This window comes from Saccopteryx bilineata, chromosome 7 (assembly GCF_036850765.1).
Source record: "Saccopteryx bilineata isolate mSacBil1 chromosome 7, mSacBil1_pri_phased_curated, whole genome shotgun sequence".
NCBI lineage: Eukaryota > Metazoa > Chordata > Mammalia > Chiroptera > Emballonuridae > Saccopteryx > Saccopteryx bilineata.
The window spans coordinates 104,595,282-104,613,266 of NC_089496.1; the positions used below are offsets into that span (position 1 = coordinate 104,595,282).

Consider the following 17,985-nt stretch of genomic DNA (forward strand, 5'->3'; position numbering starts at 1 on the left):
GAGGTAACGTGTCTGAGGCGATGGGAGAGGGGCTCTCTGCATGTGTGAGGCGACCCCCACCAGGCCTGCCACACCGCGGGTGGGTTGTGTGGACCCGTGGGGAGGGCGTGGACCACAGGTTAGTCTGCAGGAGTCAGGCAAGTCAGCAGAGTGGGTTTGGAGATGTAATTCATGACTGCAAAGTCACAGAGGAAAATGTTACCCAGGCCATGTCCTCCGTATCTGGGGACAGGAGAGCAGGGTGCCAATCACGGAGCGAGAAGGTAACAAATACATGAGTGGCCTGTTATAAGGCAATAGGATATGTTGGGGCCTGTGGCTAACTGGAGATGTCACTCGAGCTCTGCCTAATGCATTTGCATTGAAAGATTTAAAACACTTGCCCCATCAAATGCATCTATGACCTGCAGGTGGGAGTTTGAGATCCTGCAGCCTGTTGCATTAAGCATGTCTCCTTTTTGTTGTTTGATGCCTTGACACCAGAGGCCTCGCTGGCAGTGGAGGGACTGGCCTTCTGGGGCTGCTGATTCTAGAGATGGTAGGCAGCTAGAGCACACCTTTCGTATGCAAATGAACCACTCGGGGCTCATCTACCCAGCCCTCAGACTCTGGGCTGTCTGCCCTCGGCACCCAGAGCCAGGTACCAGACAACTAGGGACAGCCCCTAACCCCAGAGCCCACGGAAATCATTCCAACCAGCCAATTCGAAGCCTGCTCACCCCGCCTGCCTTCCTGTGGAAGCCACAACAAAACCTCCCGCCCACAGTTTCCGCCCACTCCCTCTGCCTCCCAGTGGTCGACCTGGTGAGTCTCCACGTGGCATGGCCCAGCATGCCCCCTCCCCCACGGAACTCTTCAATGGTAGTCGGTCCCTGATCTGTTGGCCTAACCAAATCTGACTAATAATAAAACCCACATTTTAAAACACCTGTACACTCCACTGGAGCATGAAGCATCATGGCTACTTTCTCGCCACTGAATCCTGGCCCCTAACACTGTCCCTAGAGCACTGCTGGTACAATTTAACTACTAATTAATAAATGGATGAGCCCTGGCCAGGTAGCTCCGTTGTTTAGAGCATTGTCCCCACATGCCAAGGACGCAGGTTTGACCCCTGGTCAGCGTACGTATCAGAAACCACCACTGAATGCATAAATAAGTGGAACCACTTAATGTTGCGCGCTCTCTTTCTTCCTTTCTCTCGAAAATCAGTAAATTCGCCCTGGTCAGTTAGCTTAGTTCATTGGAGCATCGTCCCAAAATGCCAAGGTTGCAGGTTCGATCCCAGGTCAGGGCACACACAGGGAGCAACCAGTGAATACACAACTAAGTGGAACAACAAATGAATTCGCCTCTCTTTCTCTTTCTCTCTTTCCCTCCCCCCTTCCTCTCCCTCCCTTTCTTTCTGTCTCTCTAAAAGCAATCAATAAAAATTTTTAATTAAAATAAAATTTAAAAATTAATTTTTAAAAGTTAAAAAATAAATAGATGGAGAACAGACATGGGGATCAAGTGAAAAGCTGGGTAGAGCATCTGTGTGGCCACGTGGATTCCCCGCGCTTCCGTCTCGGGAAGCAGTGGCCTCAGGAAGCCGGATTCTGCACCTGCCTCAGTTCCCATTGGCGTAGACGGGGTGGCTGGGCAGGAGCGAGCCGGGGGAAGTGGGCGCGCTCGCGCCGGGAGGCGTCGGCTGTGGTTAAACACATGCGCTCGTCTACTATCCTGTGGGCATCGGGCTTCTCAGGCCGCTCCTAAGTGAGGGGCTTTGCTTCAGTAGACAGTCTCCTGGCTGATTCCTTCCTTCAGGTGCTGATACGGAGACGCCCCTTCCAAAGGGTCTTGGAAGCCAGTGGGGAGAGGGAGAAAGCCAGAAAGAGGGTTCTGGCTCACCTGTGGGCGCAGGCTGTCCAAAGGCAGCAGCAGGGAGGGGGCTCCACTCCATGGACCCCCAAACGACCGTAGGTCTACACTGGCCCGGTGGGGAGGTCTCTGGCTTGTAAACTCCAAGTTGAGCTGGAGAACCTTCCTCTTTAAAATGTATCAATCTACTCTGCTTGAAGGACTGAATTTCCCCAACAGCAAGGCCCTTGGGTGTCACTCGCAGCACCCCTCCCTTGTCCCAGGCAGAGAGAAGGCCCGTCTAGGACCTCCTAGGGAAGGAGAAGCCCGCGGTGGGGGGATCCAGTATTTGCTGTTTCTGAGGGACACTCCGCTGGGTGACCCAGTGAATGGCTCCCTGAGGTTATCTCTTCCTCAGGCTAGAGAATCCAAGGCACAGCCCCAGAGGTCACACCAGGGGAGGGTCATCCATAGGGTGACTGTGTGAACTGGTTCACTCAGGACAGACCCAGCTCATGGCATTATTCCGGTGTAATAATTCAACTCATCCCCCTTCTGTCTCAAAAGTGTCCTGGTTTGACTGGTACAGCATCCAGTCACCCTCGACATCGGGCCATTTATAAATCAATGGGAAAATCGGAAGGCTCACAAGTAACTGCGTCTGGTGGCTCTGTCTGCACAAACAGGAGTGTAAGGTTTGCAAACAGACTGGAGAAGGTCTGGCGGAAGCAGACAGCAGGAAGAATTAGCAGAAGGGACCTGTGCCTGACCTCGGGTTCTGGTGGGCTTAGCTCAACAGGGGTGGGGGAGGGTGACCCAGGCTGGCTGGGTTAGCCTGGGCCAAGCAGCACATCACTTGCAGCCTTTCTGCCCAAGGAGAGACAGGATTTCTTTTTCCTTGTTGATGTTTCAAGCCAGGAGGCCAGCAAAGGGTAGAGGCAGAGAAGAAAGGATTACGACGTGTCCCCAGTGAGCCCTGGAGTCAGGGAACGTGCATGCATCTCGAGGTCGGCACAGGCTGTGTGCCACCGTCACATTCAACACAACCTTGCATTGCCATGGGGACTCTGAACAGCTAACTTCCCAGGTGTTAAGTTTTTTCTTCCTGGTGATCTTATTTCTGTCAGAATGAACTATTTATCCACGTTGCATGAAATGTCAAAGACTGTGGGCAAAACCAGGACAAGCTCACACAAGAGAAATAAGAACCCTCTGCTGACGCTCACACAGCTCCCCAAATCCACACAGGCTGTTGGGGGTGAGTTTTCTCAGCTCTACCCAGCACTGAACTTGCCCCGGAGAAGTATTTTACCCAAAAGGCGCTGGACAGACAACACTCCCCGAGGCCTGGGTTTGTGAGATCCACTCGTTCTTGAGCTGATTCATCAGGTGAACCCGTGGACATGTGTGACCCCTCCCATAGAGGTGGGGCAAAGACTTGAAAAGAAAGAGGTGGCTATGAGTTTCACCTGGTGGCCTCAGGCCTCACATGGTGGTTCATCAAGCTATAAAAGGCTCAGAGGGGCCTGGCCACGTAGCCCAGTCGGTTAAGAGTATCCTCCCGAAAGGACAAGGTTGCGGTTCAATCCGACACACAGGAAGCGACCAATGAATGCACCACTGAGTGGAATAACAGATGAATGTTTTCCTTCCCTCTCACCTGTCTCTCCCTTCCTCTCTCTGTCTAAAAAAAAAGAAAATTAAGCCCGGTCCAGATAGCTCGGTTGGAATTCATCCCAGAGCATGGAAGTGCTGGTTTGCTTCCCTGGTCAGGGTGCATACAGGGACAGCGTGATGTTCCTGTCTCTCACTGCCTCTCTCTAAAAAAGAAAAAAAAAAACTCTCTCTCTCCCCCTGCCTCTCTCTCTCTAAAAAAAAAATTCTCCCTACTTCTCTCTAAAAAAGAAAAAAAAAACCCTCTCTCCCTCAAAAAAGTCTCTCTCCCCCTGCCTTTCTCTAAAAAAAAAAAAAAAAAAGAAAAAGAAAAAGTCTCTTTCTCCCTGCCTCTCTCTGAAAAAAAAATAAAATCCCCCCCCCCCAAAAAAAAGAAAGAAAGGAAAAGGCTCGGGGTCCAGTGCTTAAGGACTCTTTTGCTTTTCACATGTGTTTGTGAACTTAAACTTCAAAGCTATTAGTTTGTTTGGTTTTTATGTAAGATAAGCCATCATGCAAAACCTACTGATCAAGCAGTTAATAACATACACACATCCCATTGACGGGTCTTGTACATTTTGGTCCTTGCAGATTGATAACAAAGCAATTATAAACCCTGCAAGGTCCTGAGAGTGAGTTCCTTCCTTCCGTGGAAGCTGCCGTCCTGACAGCTCTCTTCAGGTGTTATAAATCCTCGAAGCTCTTTTAGCGGCAGTTTGGGCATCGGGAGGCTCTTCCTCCTCTTCCTCGGTGCGCTTGTGCTTTAAGAACAGGTCAGACTTCAAGAAGCGGCTGTAGCTGTCGTACTTCATGAGGTTGAAGATCTAAGGGGAAAAGGAAAGAGAAGTGTGAAGGGTGAGGCTCACCAGGCCATGAATCATCCTATCAAATATTTATGAAGTACCTATCACGCGCCAAAGACTGCAAATACGTGCAACACACAGAGTGAGACAGCTCCAGTCAGTCATGTGCTAGACCAGGCGGATTTCCTGGACGTTTCGGATCCTCAGGAAATAATCTCAGTGGACACGAACAGCTTGCGGAGTCACTCGAACAAGTCTGTCTTTATTTTCCACGGAAGTACAGATTCACACAGCAATGATGCATAGCCTAGTGTCAAGAGGTCCTTTAAGAATCTCCACTTAAGCCTGACCTGTGGTGGCGCAGTGGGTCGAGTGTCAACCTGGGATGCGAAGGTCACCGGTTTGAAACCCCCGGCCTGCCTGGACAGGCACACACAGGAAACAACTATGAGTTGATGCTTCCCACTCCTTTCTCTCAGCCTTTCTCTCTCTCCTCTCTCTAAAATCAATAAATCTCTTTAAAAAAATTTTTTTTAAAGACATGTTTAAAAACAAAACAAAACAGAATCTCCACTTTATTTAGATAGATGACACAGGGCTGTATTTCTCCAGGAACTTGAGCTCACAGACTAGAAACTGCTCCTGTAGACTGGTGGTGTAAGGGCTCCTGTCCTATCAGATGATGCCGGTATTGTAAGACCCCCCCCCCACCCCCCGCAGAAGCCTAGCATCCAAGATCTCAAACAAACCTATTATTATGCCAAGAAGCAAAGTGGGACTTACCCACTGCAGAGCAGAGGAATAAACCAGTCTGAGCCAGGAAGGGATTTGGGAACAGGCCCTAATGAAAGGGACAGCTGTCGGCCGCAGAGTGAGGACACCTGCTCCCCCGCGTGGGCATGGAGCAAGTCCCCAGGAAAGAAAGGACCCTCAGGTGTGCTGCTCAGGGGCGAGAGGACCCCTGACGGAGCCTAAGTCCTCTGGATGAGAGGACTGCCACCTGCCACACCACAGGTCCCAAGAGTGGCCCCTTCTCTTCTTAGCCACAGTCCTTATGCCCAGAATCCTCTCTCCCCCACTCCCCTCCCTTGCCCTTAAAAGGGGTAGGGAGAGGAGAAGCAAAGAAAAAAAAAGGCAAGCATTTTCCGCTGTGTGTGTGGGGTACAGCCTCTTTTGAGAATTCTCTCTTTCATCTCGCTCTCAGACCTTCTGACTGAACTTTCAGGACACGCTGCAGACTGGAACTCCGCGCTCTGTGCCCTCCTGCCTGGACTTACTGCGCCGCCCCCGGCTCCACAAGCGGAAAGTTCCAGAGGTGTCTAGAATGTCGCTCACTGCCAGGCGGGGTTCTCAAGTGGGTGGTAAAACCCTGGCATCTTTTAAATCTGCCCTTCCCCTACACGTAGACAGACTGTTGCGTAAACTAAACACCTGGAGGACTCAGAGCGCCTGTCTGGGGGGGGGGACTGGACCTTCCCCTCTTTCCACCGTCCTTTTCCCAAGGCGGCTTCAGCCACAGGAGATCCTCCTATACCGTGTCTATCAGCAAAGGCAACCACCAGGGAAAGATTTAGGGCTTGGGGTTTTCTTCCCACTCAAACGACTGCTTGCCCTTCCCGGAGTGTCTGTCCAGTGTGCCCAAGACCCCCAACTGCTCAGAAAGACCACGTCTCCCGAAGCCCCCAGCAGTTACCTACTGAGGCAATCTTGTCATCCCAGAGAGACTTGCTGAGGTTTAAAGAAATGACTCAAAACAAACAAACAAAAACAAACCAGAAAATACAAAACTCAGAGCCAGGAATATGGCAGGGGATGAGGAATGCCATTATCACTTCGTGGTCTCCCACGTGCCAAGCAGACGACCACATCCCTCACCACCTGCACGGCCCAGCCCTGCCAGGCCTAAGAGCCCCTCCTCCCCCCAAGGAACGCTGAGAAGCCCACCTGGTTCCAAGTCTGAACCGGATGCTCCAAGACAGTCTATGGGAGCCAGCTCCGCGATGCCCCTCCCGGCACCCAGCCCTGCGCCCCCTCCCACACCAGGTCCTCTGCAGCTGGGACCCACCACTGCCAGCAGGATGCAGTTCAACCCAGGCGTCTGTTCGAAGTCTCTGCGTGTGGGAGTGCAGCATCCTGTTTGCCTGTCGTGGCTCTGGGGCTCGCACTTCAAAGGGGAGAAGAAAAAAGGCAGAGGCTGGAGACACCCAGGGCTGGAGGAGGTGGGGGAGGGAGGTGCCCCACGCGGCTTCAGCGGCTGGCGGGGAAGACTCCGAGGAGCTGCTCAGCGGCTGGTAGGACTCTCTGGGCCTCCAGGAGAGCCCAAGAGGCTGCAGGCTCTTTCCTGGTGCCAGCAAGCTCGAGGGGAGGGGGCTGGGAACTGTTTGACAAGAGCATAAGGGCCACACCCTGCCTGGGCAGGTGTGAAATGCCTGTGAAGTCTCCCAGACTGGGCTTCCTTCTCCAGGATCCCCTCCTGCCTCCGGGTGCAGCCCCTGGCCCTGAGGAGTCCCAGGGTGACAGCTTAGAGCCAGGAGCCCCGGACAGGTTTGAAAAAGAAAAATCGTTCCCAATGGCCTCATTTTCTGGGGCTGTGAGCTGCCTGATCTGTCTGCACAGGGTCTCCTGGGCACTGGCCTGGGAGCACATGGCAAGAGTGCTCCCATCACATGGCCCCTCAGGGTGGTGCTCAGCAAGGATGGCTTACACTAGGATAGAGAACATTTCTAAAGATCTCTTTCAAGAATGTGGCCAAAGGTAGTGTACCCAGCTGCTGCCACAGCCTTCTTGATCACGACTGTGGTCCACTAAATAAATGTTCACCCTGTCAATGAATAGAAAGCATCCACCATGCAACAATAGAGGGCTGGTGAAATGAATCAGGGTAGCACCAACGGGCCGAGAGCACCCCTAACCGTGCACCAGACAGCATTTAATCTCACTTCATCCTCACCGAACCCTGTGAGATACCCGATTACAGAGAGGAAGAAGCAGGGCCTTAGAGGTTCCGTGCTTTGCCCCAAGGCCCGGTGTGTATGTCAGCTAGGGTTGTAGATAGCTGTCTTCCCTGGTGTCCTCACATGATCTTCCCTCTGTGCATGTCTGTCTCCTGATCTCTCCTTATAAAAACACCAGTTGTACTCGATTAGGGCCCACCACCAATGACCTTGTTTAATCTTAAATACTTCTTCAGAGACCCTCTCTCCAAAGTCACATTCTGGGGTACCTCGACTTAGGGCCCCAACGTATGTCTCTGAGGCCTGGGGGGGGGGCGGGGGAGCAGTGTGCACACAGTTCAGCCCAGAACAGTGAGCACACCGAAAAGAGCCCAGCAGGATGCAAACACTTGGCTGTCTAGCACCAGAGGCCACACTCCTAACCACCAGGCAGTACTGTCACCCATGGCAGACCGATAAGCAGTCATTACAAATGAAGTCTGTGAAAAGAGTTTAGCAAGGAAAAATGTATGTGAGAATTAAGTGACTAAGCGCTGAGTTTTTTTTAATGCACTAAAAATAGAAACAGTGATTCCCAAATAGGCTTTTTAAGGGTGTCTGTGAACACTCTGTAAAGTATGGAATTGTGTAACCACTATGCTGTACACCTGAAACTAATATAAAATAATACTGAATGTAAACTGTAATTGAAAATAAAATTTTAAACAAAGGAGCATGTTTATGTGTATAAAAGGGAAATAAATATCTCCAAAGGTCAGTGTAGTGGGCCCTAAATTTATGTCCAGCTGAAACCTCAGAATGTGACCTTACTTGGAAATAGGGTTCGTTGAGAATGTCAAGATGACACCATCCCGGATTTTATAAGGTGGTGTTCTGAGGAGAGGACACAGAGACCCACACAGAGGGAAGGAGCCACGTGACAATAGAGGCAGAGAATGAGTGATAAGGCTACAAGTCCAGGGGCACCGGGGAACACCAGCCGCCGCGGGAAACGAGGAGAGACAAGAAAGAAACCTTCCCTGCGGCCCCCTCCCGCCCTGCCAACCCCGTGATTTCGGACTCCCGGCCTCCTGGACTGTGAGAGGATACATTTCTTTTTCTTTTTTTTTTTTTTCATTTTTCTGAAGCTGGAAACAGGGAGAGACAGACAGACAGACTCCCGCATGCGCCCGACCGGGATCCACCCGGCACGCCCACCAGGGGGCGATGCTCTGCCCACCAGGGGGCGATGCTCTGCCCATCCTGGGCGTCGCCATATTGCGACCAGAGCCACTCTAGCGCCTGAGGCAAAGGCCACAGAGCCATGCCCAGCACCCGGGCCATCTTTGCTCCAATGGAGCCTTGGCTGCGGGAGGGGAAGAGAGAGACAGAGAGGAAAGCGCGGCGGAGGGGTGGAGAAGCAAATGGGCGCTTCTCCTGTGTGCCCTGGCCGGGAATCGAACCCGGGTCCTCCGCACGCTAGGCCGACGCTCTACCGCTGAGCCAACCGGCCAGGGCTTTCTTTTTTTTAAAGCAACACAGTTTGGGACAATTCATTATGACAGCCCTTGGAAACAACTACCATTGATTTCACCTCACTCCTAAGTGAGCACAGAAAAATGAGATTGCCTCCAGGATTCCAGAAGGTTATACAAAACCAGGACTATTGGATGGGAGAACTGGCCTCACTGGGGCTGGACGATGATGGTCCCCTGACCAACACACCTCAAGTTGTCCGCAGGGCAGAGAAAAACGTGGAGCCAAACCTCAGGCGGGGGTGGGGCTCCAGGTGGGCAGAGCTAGGAGGCGGGCAGTCCTGCTCAGGGACGGGCAGCCAATGGGGCAGAAGACTCAAGCTGGCAGCAGCTAAATTGCATTCCGTACCTTTTTTTTTGTGGAGGCAGCTGTGGCTCAGCAGGTTTCAGGGTTTAGCAACCCCCCCACATCTGTGAGCTGCGTGCCCAGACTGTAAACTGTTTGGCATCGTTGCCCTGGGATCCAGTCCTGCAGGCAGCTGGATGAGGCGGGAGCCCTCCTGCCCACTGCACCGCCGCACCAGGTCATCACCCGGCCAAGGCTCCCTCCGTCTCCAGAGCCCAGCAGTGCGGGGCCGATTGGGTCCGGCCTTTCCATGGCGTGCTCCACCTCCAGTGCTCCCGCCCTGCTGCCCGGGCCCAGCCCCTCCCTGACCGTCCTCATCCACGTGGAGAATGAGAAGCTCGGCCAGCCCTGAACGCTGCTCCGGGAAGCTTTCAACACTGTCTCAATTAAGCACGTTTCAAGCCTAATAAATCTCCTAACACTTCTCAGAAGTCAAGGGCATTCAAAGACCTCGACTAAACGCACACCCTCCCTTCTCTTCAAAAGCTTCTGCCACGTTATTTCAACTAGGTACAAGAAGAGGGAAAAAGAAACCCTTTCATGTAAGTTTTATTAATGAGACTTCATATTTGCTGCGAGAACTGGGCTTGGTTTTTAGGTAAAAACTGCTGAAAGAAAGCGGCAGGCGCTCCCATCTCTGGGCTCTCTCTCCCCACGTGCTTTCAGACGCACCAGACGGACGGACAGACAGACAGTGTAGAGAAAGCAGGCCCCTCTCCCTCCAGCCTTCAGCCGCAGAACCACGACAGACAAGAGAAGAGGCTGCAGGGAGAGGGCACCCACGGGCATGTCCCCACCTCGAGGTGAAGGCCACCTCCCCGCCTTCTGAAACGGGAGCGGGGTGCATCTGGGGGTCTGCCGGCAGCTGGCAGGGTGGGCCCCCGGACGTTCGGTGGCCCTGGACGGTGCTCCTGCTTCCGTGACAGGCTCACCAGAGCCAGACAGCATGCCGGAGTGGGAGCGGAACCCCAGGAAGAGGCTGGGCGTGGACGGAGACCGAGACCCCTGCTGGGGCAAAACCGCCACACACACACAGGCCCAGGGTCCAGAGCTGTCGTGAGGGGGTTGGCGATTTGTCCCCTTGTTCCCGGAGTCCACAATACTCCAACACAAGGCCCAAATGACATCCTTTCTACACAGGACAAAGGTACTCGTTGTTGGTCTCTGGCCATCAGGAGAGTTCAGTGCTATACTGATGCCCACCCCCACCCTTCTTCCCCCAAACACCATTTCAAAGTTTGTTTTTTAAATCTCAAAGTATTTCAAATACTGTCCTTCCTGCCCCGCCCATCCCCTCATAAGGCGAACAGCTGTGGTAGACGTTGGGAGCCAACTTTCCTTCCATTTGAACAAAAACCCACGGCCTGCCCTTCTGGCTTTGTATGCTGGAAAATGCCCGTTTCTGGACCGGGCTGGGTCTGTGGGAGCAAACGTCAGCTGGCACCCACATGACAGAGGGTGACAGCATATCCAGCCCAGCCACCACGGCAGATATGGAGAACCGGGGCTGGAGAGGAGCCCCCAGTGACCCCTGAAGGCACAGCAGCCCCTCCCCATCTCTGGGTCCTCACCAGTGGGTCCAACCCTTCCTATTAATGTCAAAAAGGAAGTGTTTCTCACCTCTTGAGTTCTGAGGAAATTCAAAGAAACAGCAGTGCTGAAAAGGGGCTGATGCATGGCTCCCCTCTCTGTCAAGGATGTGGCTGGGGGCACTTGACACCTCACTGAAGTCACTCTGATTGTTTTTAAATATCAGAGGTTGAGGGCTTCCTTTTCAATGCAGGAGGCCACCTCCACTCTGCCTTCCCCAGAGCAGATTAAGCACCAACCGACCCCACAGCCTGGGTGAGGGCATCCAGAGGGCACGTGAAATCCACTTTAGTGTAGGCGTTGGGGTCCCTAAGATTTAAGAAAGAAGAACTCCCCCTCAAACCTGCGGCCTTCTCTCTCATGGCCTGAGGAAGCAACGATCTCAAGTTGCCATTTGCAGGGACCTGCGCCCACCCTTCCGTCCTCTCCAAACTCCTTCCTGGTAACATTTTCAACCAGAGGCTTCAGAGCAGGAGAGGCGTGTAAACTGGTGCGGTGAAGCTCGTAGGAGCAGGATTTTGTTTTAAATCTTTCATGTGCTGCAACACAGGCCCTGAGTGGCTATCCAAGTGTTGCATTTTTAAACATTTGCAGAGCCGAGTTCTATCAGAGAATGATGTCTCCACTTAACATGAGTTTTCCAAATAACTGAATTATAAACTTAAGATATCGTTTTGATAAACAAAAACTTGTGGGCACAGACAACGGCAGGGTGGGTTACCAGAGGGCAAGGAGGGTGGGAAGGAGGTTGTAAAGGGAGCAAGGGGTCAAAGATTTGGTGATGGAAGGAGACTTGACTTTGGGTGGTGAACCACACAAATCAATGCAGTATACAGATGATGTATTAAAGAACTGTACACTTGAAACTTACATAATTTTAGTAACCAATGTGACCCCAATGAATTTAATTCAAAATAATTAAAATAAAATCATCTGGATGAAATGCTTATTAAAATGCCTCACACATTCTTCACGGAATACGCCGACCACAATTTAAGTTTTGCCCGATGCTCTGGGGTCATTAAGATCGATCATCACAGGCCCTGACCGGTTGGCTCAGCGGTAGAGTGTCGGCCTGGCGTGCGGGGGACCCAGGTTCGATTCCCGGCCAGGGCACATAGGAGAAGCACCCATTTGCTTCTCCACCCCCCCCCTTCCTCTCTGTCTCTCTCTTCCCCTCCTGCAGCCAAGGCTCCATTGGAGCAAAGATGGCCCAGGCGCTGGGGATGGCTCCTTGGCCTCTGCCCCAGGCGCTAGAGTGGCTCTGGTTGCGGCAGAGCGACGCCCCAGAGGGGCAGAGCATCACCCCCTGGTGGGCAGAGCGTTGCCCCTGGTGGGCGTGCCGGGTGGATCCCGGTCGGGCGCATGCGGGAGTCTGTCTGTCTCTCCCCGTTTCCAGCTTCAGAAAAAAAAATACAAAAAATACACACACACACACAAAAAAAGATCGATCATCACAGTCACCATCCCGCAGCACAGGGACGCCCCCACGCTCGGTGGCTCCCGGTTGTTGTGCTGTGGTTAGTGGTCAGTATCGTTTTTCTGTCCCCCCCCTTGCCCCGCCACTGGCTGCCAAGTTACTGCTTCTTGCCACCCATCTCTCCTCTCCCCTGCCTGTCCCAGCACTTTTAATCTACTGCACCCCGAAACCCCAGAACCTGTTAGCACTGTGTGTAAACCAGGGATCCGCAGGACCTGAATGAACACCCAAGAAGCTCTGCTCAAATGTGCTGCGTGCCTGTCGGCTCCTCTCACCGGATGCTTGGGGAGGGTTTTCCCATCCTTCTAGGTCCTGGCTGAGCCCCAAAGTGCACGCTGCCGGCCAGCCGCCTCCAGGGCACAGAACATGGCCCCCGTGGTGACGGGTGGAGGGGTGTTGAGGCCATGAGAAGTTTTCCTTGCAGAAGGGCTCCTGCGAGCACCACGCTGCCTGGTCACACAACCTGGCCATAGGGCCAGCGGAGCTCAGAGAAGCCCAAGCTGCCGAGGAGGGTTTTTTGGTAAAATTATGTGAGATCTTGTGGTTCCAGACAGGCTCCCCTCCGCTCCAAACTCCCTCATTTAGGAAAACCGGGCTCCCGCGGGGGCCTCCGGGGAGCAGCAAACCACAGACCACACTGAGCCACATTCTGACGGTTACCAGCAGGCCTGGAGAGGCCAAGTGATGGACAGAACCCAGGGGCCCTTCCTTCCTAGGGACTCGCTGTGGAGTCAGCTCCGATTCCAATACCTCGTTTTCACCCAATTATGCCTTAGAAAGCTAGTTAGTGCCTCTATATCCCTCTCAAATAAGTGATTCTTAAGGACAGTGAATGGAAGTTTCCTTCCTTCCTTCCCTCCCTCCCATCTTCCTTTCTTCGCCCTGGCCTGTCCCTGGCAGGCAGGCGACAAAGGTGGCAACCATATATAGTGGGTCAAAAGTACTTTCTTTAAATAATATGGGTTGAACTGCACTGGGCCGCATTGGCGGTATGTGCGCACGTATGCGTATTTATAGGAAGAAGGAGGGAAAGTCTAGAGACCGGATGTCACTTAGTGGTCCTGTCCAGGTGTGGAATTGTAAATCTTCTTGGCTTTGTATTTTGGTTTCTTAAGTTTCCCTTGTTGAGTATGTATGACTTTTATAATGAGGAGGGTAACAGTTTTCTTTTAAATATTTTTCTCTCGTCACTTGAAAAAAATCTTCCTCTGTTCCCTGCGCTCCTCCTTTCTGTGCCAGCCAACATCCCAACGTATGAATCTAGTGGGGTGTGGCTGGGACGGCGGGGGCCGCTCGTATTTTGAGATGTGTTGCAGGTCTAACTGCAGGCAAGCTGGCTCCCTGGGAGCCCGAGGTCCCACCGTGCAGAGGGGCCCCAGTCTGCCCCACTCTCCCCAGGACTACCTCGGCATCTGCAGCCAGGAAATGGGTGCTCACCTGGCCTTCCCAACCCCTCCCTCTGCTCCGGCTGCTCACCGGGCTCTGATGCACAGTGACAGAATGCCTGTGAATGGAGCAGAGGGGGCCTCCGGAAGCAGCTGGACGAGAGTGAGTGGGCCTCCCGCACTGCTGGTCGCCTGTGACTTTGTGCTATCAGACCTCTTAGTGTCCCTGAGGCTTGCTTTTCTCATCCTCAAAACAGGAAAAATACTCACTGGCGATGCAGTGAGAGACTACATGCCAAATGGGCACTGGGCACAGAAGGGCACCCCGAATAGTAAATATTGTTATTGGTGGAAAGACCTAGAACACAGGGGCTTCATTCAGTACAGGTTCTCAACCCTGGCTGTACTTGAAAGTACAATAGGAAACTTTTAAAAGATTGAGGTCTGGCGGGGGAGGGGGGGTAGACACCCTCATGTGGCCATAGCCACAAAAACTGCCTCTGGGCCACAAATTCCACTTCCTTTCCCTCCACAAATCCATGTCCATGGCATCCTTCCCACCTCAAAATCACCACCTCCAGGAGGCCCTCAGGAAGTCTCCCATGCTAACGGAGTCCCTTCAACACTCCGAACTGGATTCAGAATTCGGGGGGATTTGCCATGGTGTCGAGGGGAAAACATTCTCAAACTACTTCTCATGCTTGTATTTTCTACCTGTATGTTTGTTTCCTATCTGTACTGAGCAAGCACGAGGCTTCTTGGGTGCTGGGGCATGCTCTGGGCTCTGTGCACACTCTAGGCGATCAAGAAAAAAGGCCAGCCCATGCAGTGGACCGGTGGTTAGAGTGTAGTCCCAGGACGGGCAGCACTGGCATCACCTGGGACCTGTTGGCAAGGCAAAGCTCGGCCTGCCTGGGATCACCGACTCTGACAGTTTTCTCAGGCGGGGGTGCAGCATCTGCCCTAACAGGCCCTCCAGGTGGTTCTGGACTTGCTCACGGTGGCGGACGGCTGAGTTAAGCTAAAAGCGAGTCTCCACCGGTGTGCCAAGCGAGGCCTTCACTTCCTCAATAAGAATAACCCGCAGAAGTCTGAGATCTGTGTTCCACTGTCTACAAATGTGGGTATGACATTTCGTAAGAACGAAGCTCACTACAGACAGTCATGTCTGCAAGTTCATGTCTAAAAAAACCTCTGGTTTTTCCTTCCTGGCTGGGAAGGTCAGTTGGTTGGAGCATCAACCGGAAGCACAGAGGTTGCCAGTTCGATCCCCAGTCAGGGCACATACAGGAACAGATCATTGTTCCTGTCTCCCTTTCTCCCTTCCTCTCTCACTAAAAGCAATAAATAAAAAAATTTCTTTTTAAATCTCTGGAGCGCCCTTTCATCCCTTTGCCTGTTACCACAGGCGTTCCTCATGAGAAAATTTGCCAGGAAACTGGTTTTCTCTGGTGGGGTTTTTTTTTTTAATTTTTATTTTATTTATTAATTTTAGAGAGGAGAGAGAGAGGGAGAGAGAGAGACAGAGAGAGAGAGAGAGAGGAGAGAGAGACAGGGGGGAGGAGCTGGAAGCATCAATTCCCATATGTGCCTTGACCAGGCAAGCCCAGGGTTTCGAACCAGCGACCTCAGCATTTCCAGGTCGACGCTTTATCCACTGCGCCACCACAGGTCAGGCTGGTGGGTCTGTTTTAAACCTAACTTCCCTGCTATAAGTGCAGTATGAATGCTGCCATATGTTAACATTTCATTTCGACTCGGGGTCCTCACTGAACTAGCTTACGGTATTGGGTTGCCAGGCGTAGGCTGCGATGTTTGGATATTTGCACAAAAACAGCCCCGGGTACATGGCCATTTTGACTCCTTGTTTTCTAGAATTTTCTGTCTGCTCCTCCCTCCAGCAGTTATCCCATGTTGCTTCCTCGGAGTGGGTCCCGCAAATAGCCCCAGCCATGGGGCTTCTAATCTGTGTCGAAAAGACAGATAACCCTGCTGGCTGAAACTGTGTAAACCGAGAGGAAACAGGCCCGCAGGGAGCCTCCTGCCGGTTAAATCCTCAGCCTGGCCTCGCAGTCCTCTCTCTTTCTCCAGCCACGGCTCCCTCCTCCACGGGCCAGGCTGGGAACACACTTCAGCTTCAAATCCCCGTGCGGGGCAGGAAGCCCGGTTACCTGGTCCTGGAGTCTCTGGAACATCAGGGGGTGTGGCTCTTCTAGGATCTTCTCATTGAGCCGGGACTGACCCTCGACGTTGACTTGTGACGAGGCCTTGCTGGACAGGAAGGTCATGTAGATCTCCTTTGCCTTCTCCTGCATCTGCGGGAGGGACACACAAGGAGCCCGGTTGTTATTGGCAAGCCTCGCCCGTGCCCGCCTGACCCCAGCTCTCCGCTCCGGCCCGGCCAGGCCCGGGGCTCTCTGGCTGCCTGCTGTCCCATCTCCTGTCACAGAACTGCTACACCATCCGCCTGGAAAGATGACAGAAAGAACCCTGGCCCACGTGGGTGACACTTGGTACCATTCAGGAGTACCCTGTGAATTCTCCCACTTGCGGACTCGTGGGAACATTCAGCCGTGACAAGGAAGTCCTGATACATGCACAACATGGGTGAACCTTGCAACATGATGCTGACTGGACGAAACCAGACGCTAAAAGCCACAGAGTACACGATTCCGTTCATCCGGAATATCCAGAGCAAGCAAATCCACAGAGACAGAAAGTGGGTGGTCGCCCAGGACTGTGGGGAGGAGAAAGGAAAGGGGTTTCTGTTCGGGGTGATGAGAAATTCTGCAACTAGATAGTGGTGACGGCTGCAAAACACTATCACACTGAAGGCCACTAAGTTGTACACTTTAAAATGGTTAAAATGAGCCCTGCCCAGGTAGCCAGTTGGCTGGATCATTGTCTCGACACACCAAGGTTGCCAGTTTGATCCTCAGTCAGGGCACATGGGAATCAACCCATCAACGCATAAATAAGTGATACAACAAATTGATATTTCTTGCTCTCTCTCTCTCTCTTACATCAGTAAATAAAAACTTTTAAAATAAAATGGTTAAAATGATAAAATGAGAGCCCTAAAAATAGCTAAAATGGTAAAAATTTGTTATGTATATTTGACCACAATGTAAAAATAATGAAGTTCAACCATGCACACGCATCCCCCCAGCTCTCGAGCACCTGCTGTGCTCCAGGACAGGCGAGGTGTCTTACAACCAGGGCCCGTTTCCTTCACTTTGGGAACACCTGGCAAAGTGCCCTTTCCCTGTTAGTGCCACGTCCCTCATGAGGACACAGAGCCCAGGAGAGGCACTGGGGCTTGTCCAAGGAGCCTGCAGGGAGACTTAGAACCGGTGTCTCCGAAGCCTTGCATTTCCTCTCAGTTCCACCTGTGAGATACATTATCCCCCTTCCAGGTTATGCGGTTTGTCGACCTCCCGGGGCAGGGTGTCTCTTCCAGGTACTGAGATGTACTAGCCAGGGAGGGAGCACTCCCTGGCCACCCTGAGTCCCGAATGCAGTCCTTCCCGAAAGCAGCAGCCCTTAAAGGCTTGTAAGCAGACTTGGAAAAGGTGTGCACTTCTAATGCACCAAAAACCAACCTGGACCGAGCAGGGGCGGTGGCGGGTGGTGGAGCACACTCACTGTAAGTGCTTTTCCTTAAAACCAGCTTGCCTCCTCCTGGGGGGGGGGTGCTGTAGAAGGAGCCCGGTCCTTCAGGGCATCCCCTGAGACTGAGGGTGCTATTTTCTCAGAGAGAGGAAAGTGCTTGTACTCACATCTCTGGGCCACAAACATGGAGGCTGTCTCTTTAAACATTAACACCTCAAGTATTGCCTCACCCTACTGAGCAAGCCAGCTGATCAATGCCTCTGAAATGCAGCCCTGGGGCCATGGTTTGTGAAGGCAGCCAGGGGGCTTGTGAGGCCTGGAAAACTGCTGTTCTCCCCCAAAGAGCTCACCCAGGGGCCCCGTCCCCACACATGCTGCAGAGCTCGGCCTTACAGAAAACACCAGAAGGCTTCGCTACCTGGTCCTTGAAAGGAGAAAAGCAGTCCTTGGACTTATTTTGATTCCGAGGACTCGATGACAAAAGGCCCCAGGGGGCTCCGGCCTGACCACCTCCTCTTCCCCAGAAAGACTGCCCAGGTGGAAGTCAACACTCAAGGCCATGGTGTCAGGTCTCGGTTGATGACCATTGTGAACAATTCATCAGCACCAGGCTCAAAGGTACAAGGAGCATCTTAAGACTAATACACTATTCAACAGGACAAGTCTGGGGACCGTCCATCCAGATCCAAGTGGGACAGCATTTTGGGGTGGCTTCCCCCTTGAGGACTGACCCCCCCCCACATGACGCCATGAGCCTCCCTCCCACCACCCCATGATGCCAGGAAAAAACATTTTAGAAAAACTACTGC

General features: G+C 52.6%; 1 protein-coding gene across 2 annotated transcripts in view; it reads right to left on the reverse strand.

Annotated features, from left to right (window-relative positions):
- Window positions 1–3,970: 3,970 nt before the first annotated feature.
- The window catches only part of RGS10 (regulator of G protein signaling 10), a 35,425-nt gene continuing 21,410 nt past the window's right edge, over window positions 3,971–17,985 (reverse strand). For both annotated transcript variants that reach the window (XM_066239087.1, XM_066239089.1), the window contains exons 4-5: window positions 15,736–15,879; window positions 3,971–4,316 (exon numbers count right to left, since the gene is read on the reverse strand). In XM_066239087.1, the coding sequence (XP_066095184.1) occupies window positions 4,170–4,316; window positions 15,736–15,879 (291 nt within the window). In that variant the 3' untranslated portion in view covers window positions 3,971–4,169. The remainder of the gene's footprint in view (window positions 4,317–15,735; window positions 15,880–17,985) is intronic.